At 46.6% G+C, this 12,235-nt stretch overlaps 1 protein-coding gene across 6 annotated transcripts in view; it reads right to left on the bottom strand.

Moving 5' to 3' along the window:
• The window catches only part of ANXA3 (annexin A3), a 50,293-nt gene extending 38,642 nt beyond the window's left edge, over nucleotides 1-11,651 (bottom strand). For 3 of the 6 annotated variants that reach the window (XR_013997502.1, XM_081117594.1, XM_081117592.1), the window contains exons 1-3: nucleotides 11,519-11,642; nucleotides 10,954-10,997; nucleotides 9,074-9,126 (exon numbers count right to left, since the gene is read on the bottom strand). Coding sequence is in view for 4 of the 6 variants with exons in the window: in XM_081117594.1 (XP_080973720.1) it covers nucleotides 9,074-9,088 (15 nt within the window). In the remaining 2 variants the exon portion in view is untranslated. Of the gene's footprint in view, nucleotides 1-9,073; nucleotides 9,127-10,953; nucleotides 10,998-11,518 lie in introns of all 6 variants that reach the window. The other 3 variants (XR_013997501.1, XM_081117593.1, XM_081117591.1) reach the window with 2 other exon arrangements.
• Nucleotides 11,652-12,235: the final 584 nt, after the last annotated feature.

Here is a 12,235-nt window from a genome sequence, read left to right as displayed (position 1 = left end):
GATTATATTTTTGTACCACAATCAAAGTCAGGTGCTTAAGAGTTCTGGGCCAAAGTCTCCTCTGAAGAAGAACATGCCTATTCTGGCCACGTCCACAGCTCTGTGCATATCTAGCTCATCCCCTGGGGGAGACACCTGCTCCAAGGGACCTGCACTCCAACTGTGGAAGGTACAGGGGACTTGGCTCAATGAAGTGGGAAATCTGGCATCACCCACATCATCGTGAGTCCTTGACGAGAATGGTGGCTGGCATGGCAGGATTTGGGGAGTGCTGTGGTGACACCTATTCTCTTCCCACTTCGCTTCTATGGGATGGAAATCCACCTGTGAGGGACTGAGATCAGGGACATTTACTGTTTGTAACAGTAATGTTCTGGGGAGAAGATTTCTTGTATCGTTGGCCAGGGTCATTAATGCCCACATGATGTGATAGCAAAATGCATTATTTCATGGGTTTTGTATGCTTGTGTTTGGGAAGTGACAATCCTGACAATAAGTTGCTACAGATTTAAGAACGCTTCCTAATGTAAAGTAAACCTGGATAATAGAAACTCCTTGAACAGTCCATGCAAAGGCCACTGCGACTATTGGGATTCTTTGTGGCCCTCGGAGGATCCTGATGTAACAACAAAAGGGAACCATACCGCCTCCTCAAACCTCCTTGGCTGCCTCCTACCACTTCATGGGAGTTTTCTTGTTGCTCCTCAAACATACCCTGCCATCTGCCTCAGAGCTTCTCACCTGCTGATCCCTCTGCCTGGATGTTGTTCCCTACGCTATTCTCCCAGCTCACCCCTCACTCCACATCGACTTCTGCTCACATAGCAGAAAAAACACTCCCATCGCTCTCATGATCTACCTCTGCTTTTTTCCAGGCTACTTAAAACTGGCTTTATATATTATACATTTATTTCTTTGCTATTATCAGACTTCCAAAATAAAATCAGAGGCATGTAAGCTCTGTGCTTTTTTTATATTATTTCTCTTTCCCTGCTGTATCCCCAGAGCCTAAAACAGTATTTGGCACATAGGAGATGTTTAGTAGATATTTGTTAAATGAATAAGAGAATAAAAATGCTTTTTTGTTCTGGGTCTTTCTTTGATAATTCTCAAATGCAGACTTTTCAAAGCTCCATGCTGCATGTCAAACATCTGACAAATGCATTCTCCGCCTTTTCTCAATCCTGCTGAGTGGCTGTCACCACTCCTAGGTAAACATGCCTCTAGAAACTGGGGGAGGTATTTAATCAAACACAGAGTTGAAAGTGAAAAGAGCAAAGGTATGGTAACAGAGGAAGGAGCAGACTTGAAGAATCTTTGCTCCTTTTGTTATCAGTGGGGTGCTCTCTGTGTTCCCATCTGTTGCCTGCGGAAGTGGGCTTCTTGGGGTGCCATGGGGAAAAGGATTTCCTGAAGCCCCCACGGGAGGATGAGGTATCATAGAAAGCTTTACTTCTGTGGAATTAAACCCCTGAGAGTCCAAGGTCCCATCTCCCTCTGTCGCACTGTGGAAAAAGTCCCATTTTGTCTTCAGCAGAGCTAGGATCAAAGCCACTGCTCAGGGCCTCCATTCCGTATTTGCACAGTCCAGTCCAGCATCCTTCTAGCTTAGCTTGTGTCCCAGCTGCTGTCCATTGAGTGTGGGGTCCACATGGCCACGGGCCATGTGGCTTCTAGGGCCACATGGCTATGGAGGGAGCAGGGGCGAGTACAAGGAAGCAGAAGCAAAGCCAGAGGAACAAGAGCAAGACAATCCCTTTGTCTGGGATTACGCATTCCCAGATTTTCCCAGGCTTGCACTGGGGGCCACCCTCCTAGCCAATGATCTTTGTTCCCAGGTTAGACTGACAGGCAAGCCCCTCCCCTATATCATCCATTTCACTAAGCATGCGTCCATTTCTCCCTTTGTTGGACCCCTTCCCCCAGTGATTTGCAGGGAATGAGCGTGAAGTCGCAGCTTCCTGGTGAAGCTGCCCAGATGGCCATACTTATGCCTGGCGTTCCCTTTGCAACTTTCCTATTATTAGTATCAGCTAGCTAGTTATAACGGTAACATTTTGGCTTATTTTTTAGTTCATCTGAGACTTCTCATTGTTCAGGACTCTAAAATAGTACTCATTGTTCAGGACTCTAAAATATTTTTCTAACTGCTTGACTGCTTTGCATCCACCAAAAAATAGACTTTTAAGAGAATCAAATCATACCTTTTCCCTTTCATCTTCCTTGCCCTCAATGTAAAACTTTTTCTTTTCCTCTCTGCATCTGATTTGCCAGGCTTCTTCAAAGGCTACTCATTAGGTTGTCAAATTATACTTTTCATTATGATTAAATATGAAAGAGGGACCATCACTCTTAGGTGATTGAGCTTGGGTCAGGGAGTGGCAAAGAACAGCACTTTAATGTTAATTCCATTCATTCCCTGGAAGACTCTCCCCGCTCACTCAGCTCACACAGGATTCTCTCCAGGCTTTGTCCTGAAACAAAGCTCTCATGTTTTGATTTGAAACCCAGGTCTAACCTGTTTTTCATTAACTTCCTGCAGAGAGCCATCTGTGTAACTGTCTCAGTGCCAATATTTACCTAAAGAAGCTTTGGGAAACATGGTTTAAAACACACCAGGGAGGAAGTTGCAGTCTTGTTGAAGAACACTTCATCAGTATATATCAGCGAGTTTCAACTTTTTCATCTCATGGCACACATAAGCTAATTACCAAAATTCTGCAGCACACCCCAAAATATTTTATTTTTTTGCCAATCTGACAAAAAAAAGTATAATTTTGATTCATTCACACTGGATGGTTATAGTTGTGTTGGCTGTTGTCATTTTTTTATTTGACAATCTAAGGGAAAAGAGGTCAGTGCCCCTGACTAGTCAGGTATTGTATGTTTTAAAAATTCTTGCGCCACACGGGTTGAAAATCACTGGTGTATACTGCTCTGCTTGAGATGAGAAAAGTCTTCTTCAATTAAAACAGAAAGCCAGATCTTCCAGCCCTGAGATGTGACAGACAGGAAGGAGACCAGAGTAGAAATTCAGCGTATCAACATGGGTATAACGCAGGTGTTCTCTCCACACGTATTAAATCTGCATGGCCAGGAAGAGCAAATACACCAGGAAATTAAGGCCTAATGGGATGTCCCCACCAAAGCAAGAGCTATGAAACTAGACAAGGCTCTCACAGACTCCTCCTACCCAATACCAAGAGCAACCAAATGCCCAGGGCTGGTGGCATCCATGGGACAGAGTTTGAAAGGCATTACCTGCCCACAATCCTCTCATACTAGCACATCGCATCTGTCCCCGGAGCCTTACCGCTGTCGTTCCCCTGGGCTACACAGCAGAAATGGGTGTGTCCTCAGGTGTCCACTTGCACCAATCTTGTTCCCAGGGAAAGGGGAAGGGAAGCTGTGCTCGCTAATTCTCACCATGAGTACATGATCATGGCCTGGCTTTTCCCATTAGCAAGTTTCTGCTTTAGATACACCTTCCCGAACTTTCCCACCATCAGGAGTCCTTTCTATTATTTCTTCTCCATGGACGCTATGTTTTGAATGATTCTGCCTGACACTCCGTATTTATTGCAACACATAACTCATATTTATTATGACAGATGTAACTTGTAGTCAGAGCTTCTGATCAGCATAAAATAACCAATGCCAGCATTGATATAATTTTAGTAAAAAAATAAAAAAATATGACATGTTGGAAATCCTATAGACCCTGCTGTGAGTTACATGTGTGAGGTATAATGAACGTATCTGGTCTTTGTCCTGGGTTCCAGGCACAGGGGTTCAAACACTGTTGGAAGTTCCCTAGTGATAAAAGTGTCTTTATTATGCTAATGAGGTGACTCATTGTGGGTCCCTAAATAGCTTTAGCCACAAAGGTGGTCACTAAGCCCTGCGAGTGTGCCCCAGTGGTTGAGCATCGATGCATAAACCAAGAGGTGACCAGTTCCATTCCCAGTCAGGGCACATGCTCGGGTTGCAGGCTCAATCCCCAGGAGGGGGCGTGCAGGAGACAGCCAATCGATGTTTCTACCTCTATCCCTCTTCCTTCCTTCCTCTCTAAAATCAATTTTAAAAAATTATTATTTTTTTAAAAAGGGTGGCCACTAAAAAAGACCAGCCAGGACTTTAGAGGGCTGGCATCTGAGAAGAGAAGGGGACTGGAGGTTGAGCTCAATCACGTGGCCAGTGACTTCATCAACCACACCTGCAGCGAAGCCCCAGAGAACACTCTGGACGCTGAGCTGCAGCAGCCTCCTGGCTGTGAACGAGGGCCACGCGGCGATCCACGGGCAGAGGGCGGAGAGCTCCGCATCCGGGCCCCTCCAGACCTCACCCTGTGTGTAGCCTTTGTAACAAACTGTAATTTTAAGTATAGCACTTTCAGTGAGTTCTATGAGTTGTTCTAGAGAATTGCCAAACCTAAGAGGGTCATGGAAATCCCCAAATTTACAGCTAATTGGTCAGAAAGGCAGGTGGCTTGAAGCCTTGTAGCTGATGTCTGAAGTGGGGACTGAGCCCTTAAACCTGGGGTGTCTGACAGTGACTCCGGCAGTGTGAGAATGGTGTAGCACACCCACTTGCAGTGGAAATGGGGCATTATAGGTCTTTAAAAATATATAAATGTCAAAACCCACAGAATATACAACACCAAGAGTGACTGTAATATAACTATGGACTCTGGGTGATGATGATGTGTCAGTGTAGGTTCATCAAGTATAATAAATGCACCACTCTGGTGGGGGATGTTGATACTGTGCGTGTGTGGGGTCAGGGCGTATATGGGAAATCTCTGTACCTTCCTCTCAATTTTCCCGTGAACCTAAAATTCCTCTAAAAATAAAGTATTAAATATATACATATATACATACGTGCTAGGAAATATTGAAAATAGCAGTGGTCAGAAAGATTCTATTTGGGGAAAATCTATCTGTTTCAGGTAGCTCAGAGAAATCAGCCCAATGGGGAGGGTATGCTGTTGATTTGTAATAAATTTAGGCCCAGGAAACAGGCAGAGTTTCCTTTACTAAAACAGTTGCAAAGATATAATTAGCAAGAAATATGTTCTTAGGAAGAAATGAATATATTGAAATTATAATGATTATAATATTTACAGAGTGCTCACTACATGCATTTTGCATGAACGGATTTAATGCTGACAAGCACTAGATGATGTAGGTGCTATTAGCACACCCATTTCCAGATTAGGAGACTGACAGCGAGAGACGAAGTATTTTGCTCAATGCTATATTCAATTAGAGAGTTATGAAAAGGAGAACTGGGGTTGTGGCCTTACTGTCTTCATTCTGCTCTCAGTCGTGCCCACTGCACCAGGTACTTACTGCTTTAACTGTTTAACTGCCCTCTGGATGTGCTCTTTCAAAACAAACCTACTAGGCATCATATTTACGGGAAGTTACATTTTTGTGAAACTGCTTTTATCCGTTGGGTCCAGAGTGGCTCTATGTTCTCCTTCCTCATTTTGCAAATTAGAGTTAAGGGTTTATGATGATTACAATGATTATGAGTTAATTTAGAAATATTTTAGTTCCATAATAAAAATACTAATGTGAGGGTTCACAAAAAGAGTAACTGCATTCATTATTATTCTGCAAAAGTAAGTTAAGAATTGACCAAGGAGGAAAGAACTCAGAATATCTGCATAAGAAAGTCGGCACTGCAGAAGGAGCATACAGAAAAAATACTACTATGTATCTTAATAAAAGTCATGTTCCAAGGCATTTTAATTTGTGGGTTGCCTGAGCGCTTGCCATGGCCCTAAAGGCATATATGACAAGGGACCCGGAATCAGTGTACAAACCACTAAGCACCAAGTCCTTTCATCAGGGTTAAGTGTAGAACATTTGCCGGAGCAGAGAGAGTGAACATTTCCAAACAAAGGAAGCAGTAACGCAACGTGGACTGTTCACTCATCTGAAACTACAGGAGGCTGAAACACTTCTCCAGAGAACACAGACCTGGGAAACCAACCAGGCTTTCACCTTCAACCCTGAGGACTGAAACTGCAACAGGAGTCCCCCGTCTCGATCAGATTGCGCCAGTAGACTCCCCATAGGCTCCTCATAGACTCCCCATAGACTCCCCACAGACTCCCCGTGGAATCCCCATAGACTCCCCATAGACTCCCTATAGACTCCCCACAGACTCCCCATGGAATCCCCACAGACTCCCCATAGACTCCCCATAGACTCCCCACAGACTCCCCATAGACTCCCCATAGACTCCCCACAGACTCCCCATGGAATCCCCACAGACTCCCCATAGACTCCCCATAGACTCCCCACAGACTTCCCGTGGAATCCCCACAGACTCCCCATAGACTCCCCACAGACTCCCCGTGGAATCCCCATAGACTCCCCATAGACTCCCCGTGGAATCCCCATAGACTCCCCATAGGCTCCCCATAGACTCCCCACAGACTCCCCGTGGAATCCCCATAGACTCCCCATAGACTCCCCATGGAATCCCCATAGACTCCCATAGACTCCCCATAGACTCCCCGTGGAATCCCCATAGACTCCCCATAGGCTCCCCATAGGCTCCCCATAGGCTCCCCACAGACTCCCCGTGGAATCCCCATAGACTCCCCATAGACTCCCCATGGAATCCCCATAGACTCCCATAGACTCCCCACAGACTCCCCGTGGAATCCCCTATAGACTCCCCACAGACTCCCCATGGAATCCCCATAGACTCCCATAGACTCCCTATAGACTCCCCACAGACTCCCCGTGGAATCCCCATAGACTCCCCATAGGCTCCCCACAGACTCCCCGTGGAATCCCCATAGACTCCCCAAAGACTCCCCATAGACTCCCCGTGGAATCCCCATAGACTCCCCATAGACTCCCCACAGACTCCCCGTGGAATCCCCATAGACTCCCCATAGACTCCCCGTGGAATCCCCATAGACTCCCCATAGACTCCCCACAGACTCCCCGTGGAATCCCCATAGACTCCCCATAGACTCCCCACAGACTCCCCGTGGAATCCCCACAGACTCCCCGTGGAATCCCCATAGACTCCCCATAGACTCCCCACAGACTCCCCGTGGAATCCCCATAGACTCCCCATAGACTCCCCACAGACTCCCCGTGGAATCCCCATAGACTCCCCACAGACTCCCCGTGGAATCCCCATAGACTCCCCATAGACTCCCCACAGACTCCCCGTGGAATCCCCATAGACTCCCCATAGACTCCCCACAGACTCCCCGTGGAATCCCCATAGACTCCCCACAGACTCCCCGTGGAATCCCCACAGACTCCCCACAGACTCCCCGTAGACTTCCCGTGGACTCCCCACAGACTCCCCGTGGACTCCCCACAGACTCCCCATAGACTCCCCGCAGACTCCCCACAGACTCCCCACAGACTCCCCGCAGACTCCCCGCAGACTCCCCGCAGACTCCCCATACATGGGCAACCACCAGCCCATCTACAGTTTGTAGAAAAACACGGACTTGATCGCTCATTTGTGTTTGTGTGTTTTGTGTATAAGAGGGAACAAGAGAACGGATAAAACTTAGCGACTTATCTACACAAATCCGAGGGTTTCTACTGTGGTAAAAGCTCAGCATAAAGCTGACCACAGTGACCCCTCTACGTGCACAGTCGGGTGGTGGGGAGACTGCTCAGCGCGGCCCTGGCTCCAGAGCTCTTCATGCACCGCAGAGCAGGAGCCCTGCACCCACAAAGCAACGGCTCCCCTTTCCAGAAAGTTTTCATGTGATACAATATATGTGTGTGTGTGTGTGTATATACACATATGTATGTTATATGCATATATATGTATAAACAGAATCACTCTGTACACATCAGTCTGTAACTCGATTGTATTCATTGATGAATATATCTTCGGGCATTTTCTTACGTCAGTACATATAAAGCTGACCCTTCCCGCCCAGTCTTTCTAATGATCACATAAAAAATGGCTATAAATTACAAATGAGTGATTTACTAATTTCATGTCCCAGGATGGCCATTTAGGCTGTCTGCATATATTCATTAATTCAAATGAACATCCTTAGGTCCCTATTTTTTCAACCTTATACCAATATAGCTATATGATAAATACCCAGAAGTGAAACTACTTGGTTAAAGGGTTGCACGTTTAAACATGGACAGGGATTAACAAAATAACATCCACGGGTGCCACGTTCACTCTCCCAGGGACAGCGGGCGAGGGCCTGTCGTACCCAAATCCTCTGCAACATTGGTCTCACTCCATTTTTTTCATCTTTACTGATTTCTTAGGCAGGAAATGATTTCTTATTGTGTTATTTACATTTCTTTAATTTTCAGTGAGGTAGATCATGTTTCCATATGTTTGTTGAGCATTTATAATTTTTTTCATGTCCTACTCATGTCCCTTGCAAATTTTTCTACTGAGTCCATTTTTCTTACGGGTTTATTCAAGTTATTTATATGTTAAAGAAATAAGTCTTTTGTCCGATGTGCTGTAATTATTTCTCCCCTGTGGGTTGTCTTTGGACTCTACTAATAGTATCCTTTGCTGTCATAAATTATAGATTTACATATAGCTAAGTAGATCAATATTTGTCTTTTAGGCTTTTGATTGATGCCACAGTTGTGGGTGCCTTCCCCACTCCTAGATTATTTAAATTTTACCCACACCCCATCTCTTTCATTTCAGTATTTTTATCCATCTGAAATATATTTTTATGTAAGAAGGGAGAAGGAATACAGATTTACTTTTTCCCTAAATGGCTAGAAGTTTTCCTAACATAATTTATTGAATAAGCCATCTTTTCCCTCTGCTATGAAATATCATCTTTATCATATAATAAGTTCCCAAATCATATACTAAATAAATTTTCTGTTATTGACCTCTCTGCTTTGGTGCCATCATAAATTATTTTAACTATGTACCTTTACAATACATTATTTTTGGACTTCCATGAGCTTTTTTGGCAAGTTAATTTTTTTCAGATGAACTTTTTATCAACTTTCAGAACTTTTTCTTTGTATTTTGATTGAACTCAGATAAATTACTGTGTTAGGAAGGCTTGATGTTTACTTACCCAGAGAGATGCCATGCTATCCCGCCTTTGCCTTGAGTTCAGATCACACTAACCTATTAAAAGAAAAAAAAAACTGCTAAATGGAGTAAGGCAAACACAGTAAGTTCACCATCCTTAATCTTTAATCCAGAAAACAGAACCTATATCCAAAGAGAAACCAGCTCAAGAAGATGTGTTTTTAACATCAGGTAGCCCATTTGCTAAACCAACATTTACTGAGTGCCTACTGTATACAAGAGATGGTGCTAGGCCTGTGAAGGGCTCCAAAGGAAAGAAAAAAAAAACTGACGTAAGGGGTTTACAAATACGTTTCCTGGAAAGCCAATTTTTTACTAACTTAAAACCTAGTATTTGATTGCTGACTTCTTTTAATCAAGACAGACTACCATCTTAGGGAATGACAAAAACACAGGAAATTGTCCCCTCTCAACATAAATTTTAGCTGGCTTCCATGTGACTCCTTGTGTTTGAGTGAAGTTTCCATCTGGATTTTCCGTGGCTCCAAGCCTGCAGGCTGCTAGAGCCAGGCTGCCTGCTCTCTAAGGCAGCCCGTCCTTGGCAGGATGCGGAGGGGCTCCAGCTGGGAACTCACAGGTCAATGTTATTCACACACGCTGGCGTGTCTCCAAGGGATGATTTAGAAATGCAAGTTGCTCACACCCATCCTGGGAACAAAATATTCTAAAAATACAATGATAGCCCCAGAACAGAGTTCAACAGGAAATTACATTGGTCCCTGAAAATACTTAGCCCTGATTTTCTCAGGCTCTCTAGTTACAGGGTCTAACACCATATACGGCCCTCTCTCTACATAGTGGATACAAGGTATCACTAGTTCTGGTTTTGCCTCTTCAAGCTAGACACATTTCTCTGACCTCTAGTTTTCTTATCTGTAAAAACGGGAGAGGAGGGCTGTAGCTGGCATTAAATAAAATAATATGTATCATCATATCAGCTAGCTTTGTGAGTCCTTACTGTGTGCCAAAAAACACACCAAAAGGTTAATTTTGTAAAGCTAGACCTTTTTTTCTCCATATTGGCTCAATGGGGCATACAAGGCAATAAAAAAAAAAAAATACTCGTTGAATGAATGAATGATTTAATACAAGCCTCAGAATAATCTAGGGTGATAAGTACCATTAATAACAAGTCCACTTTGCATATGAAGAAATGGGGAACAGAGAGGTAAACTAACAGTCCAGTCACACAGCTAGTGAGTAGGGACTGAACTTGGGCAGCCACTCTCCAAAGGTATGGCCTTAACCCCAAGCCTCTGCCTTACCCAAGTGGCTGTTCCATACATGGTCAAAGCTGACACTCAACATATGTTGATCCAGTATAATTTTTAAATTATTAACGATTATTACTGGTTTAAGTGCTAAGAAATAAAGAATTACTCCACAGTGGCGGCCAAACGACCTAACAACAGAACTTGAAACATCCCTTCTGAAAGGGATTAGAATGGCTACATCATTTCCTTTGACTTCCTCCTGCATCCTGTTTCTAAATAGATTTCTCTGCGCAACCACATGGCTCTGGGAACAAGGTTCTGGTTTTCTTTCCATCTTTAAATTCCCTTTCTTGTCAGTTTGAAGTTTTTTGCCTTCATGAAAGCCGATGGTGACATCTTTACAAAGTAACGTTTTAGCGAGTTACATTTTTTAGGGAGTCGTAAATGCGGGCAAAGTGTGTGGAGGATTTCTGTGATCAGAAATCCTCGGAAAGAATTCAGCTCTGGGGGTGCAACTTCTTAGCAGCAGCCAGAGGGGCCTCCAGCCACCCAGAGCCTCCTGGCCACGATTTTCTATAGGCCTTTCGCGGTCCCGCACTCATGTCCCCCACCTGCCGACTCCAGCGCCCAATGCCCGGGAATGACTCACGTCTGGGGAACGCAACGCTGTTGCAATCAAAGCAAACGGTGAACCTGTTTAAGAAAAAGCAAACTTCTCGGATTCCCAGCGCGCAGTATCTAAACACACTTTTCTTCTACCTCCAAAAAAAAATAAGTAAAACAAAATAAATTGCCCAGGTAAAGCGGCCAAGGTGCTCCCGAGCAGGGGTGGGTTCCAGGAATCAGACGCAGCCTGGAGCCTGGCCCGCCCTCCCCAGGCACCCGCGCCCAGGGGACCCTTCCGACGCCCGCTCTCCTCCTGGGCCCCAGGCCTCTAGGGACGGCTGAAGTTGCCAGCTGGGTCCCTCCTCCGCTAGCTGTGGCGAAAGAGAAGGGCCCGGGGCGCGGGAAGCGGGGTGTCAGTTTGCCCGGGGGTGACCATAGCTGGGGGCCCTCCCAGAGCACGGCGCTTTTGCTCCCCTGGCCTTGTTTCTTCGATTCTGAAACGTGGGACGTGGACTCGGTGCCCGCTGGGGTCCCTCGGACCCTGCACCTGCGCGGGGACCGCGGGGCGCTGGCGGCGGACCGGGCGGGGCGCGGGGGGCTGCACTTACCCAGAAGCGGCGGGAGAGCCGGGAACCGCGAACCAGGTGTGCGTCCCGCGCGCCGCTGCCCGGAAGCTGACTCCCCGCGGGCCGACGGCGACCGCGACCGCTGCGGGGACCGCACCCCTTCCTCGGCCCCGCCTCCGCGCCGGCTCCACCTGGCGGCCGCGCGCCCGCGGGGAAGCCGCGCCCTCCGCCCGCGCCCCGCGGCCTCGGGGGTCGCCGGTCGTTCCCGCCCGCGTCGCCCACCCTCCTCGTGTTGAAACCTTTCCCTCGGGTTCCATGTCTTCACTTCCATTAAATTCTGCGGGTTTATTGCAACGCTGGTTTTGTTCCAGGCACTGTGCGTTCAGGAGGAGACGGTCCCCACTCCCGGGGAGCGCGCGGCCTGGCGCCAGCAGCCGCCTAACACTAGCCTGCATTCCCTCTGAGCCGGGCACTGCTCTAAAGTCTTTCATCTCGTTGCCCCCATTTTATGAATTAGGGAACCAACCGAGACACAGATTCGGTAACTTAGGCAAAGTCGCACGGAGAGCGCCGGTTTTGAGGCCTGTGGTTCTGCAGCCCCTGCCAAGCCTGCAGGCTCCCTTCCGCGAGGATTAGAACCCGGGACTGGAGGAGACGCGGGAGGGCAGACTCGGCACGGGCGGCAACGGAACAGAAGCAGGTAAAAGTGAAAGCCCGGCTTGTATCGGGGGAATTATGAGCAGTTGTGTGTTGAAGGAT

This window comes from Miniopterus schreibersii (genome assembly GCF_964146895.1).
Source record: "Miniopterus schreibersii genome assembly, chromosome: 1".
In the NCBI taxonomy this organism is placed as follows: domain Eukaryota; kingdom Metazoa; phylum Chordata; class Mammalia; order Chiroptera; family Miniopteridae; genus Miniopterus; species Miniopterus schreibersii.
Note: the sequence above shows the minus strand (reverse complement) of the source record. Positions and strands in the feature narration are given on the sequence as shown.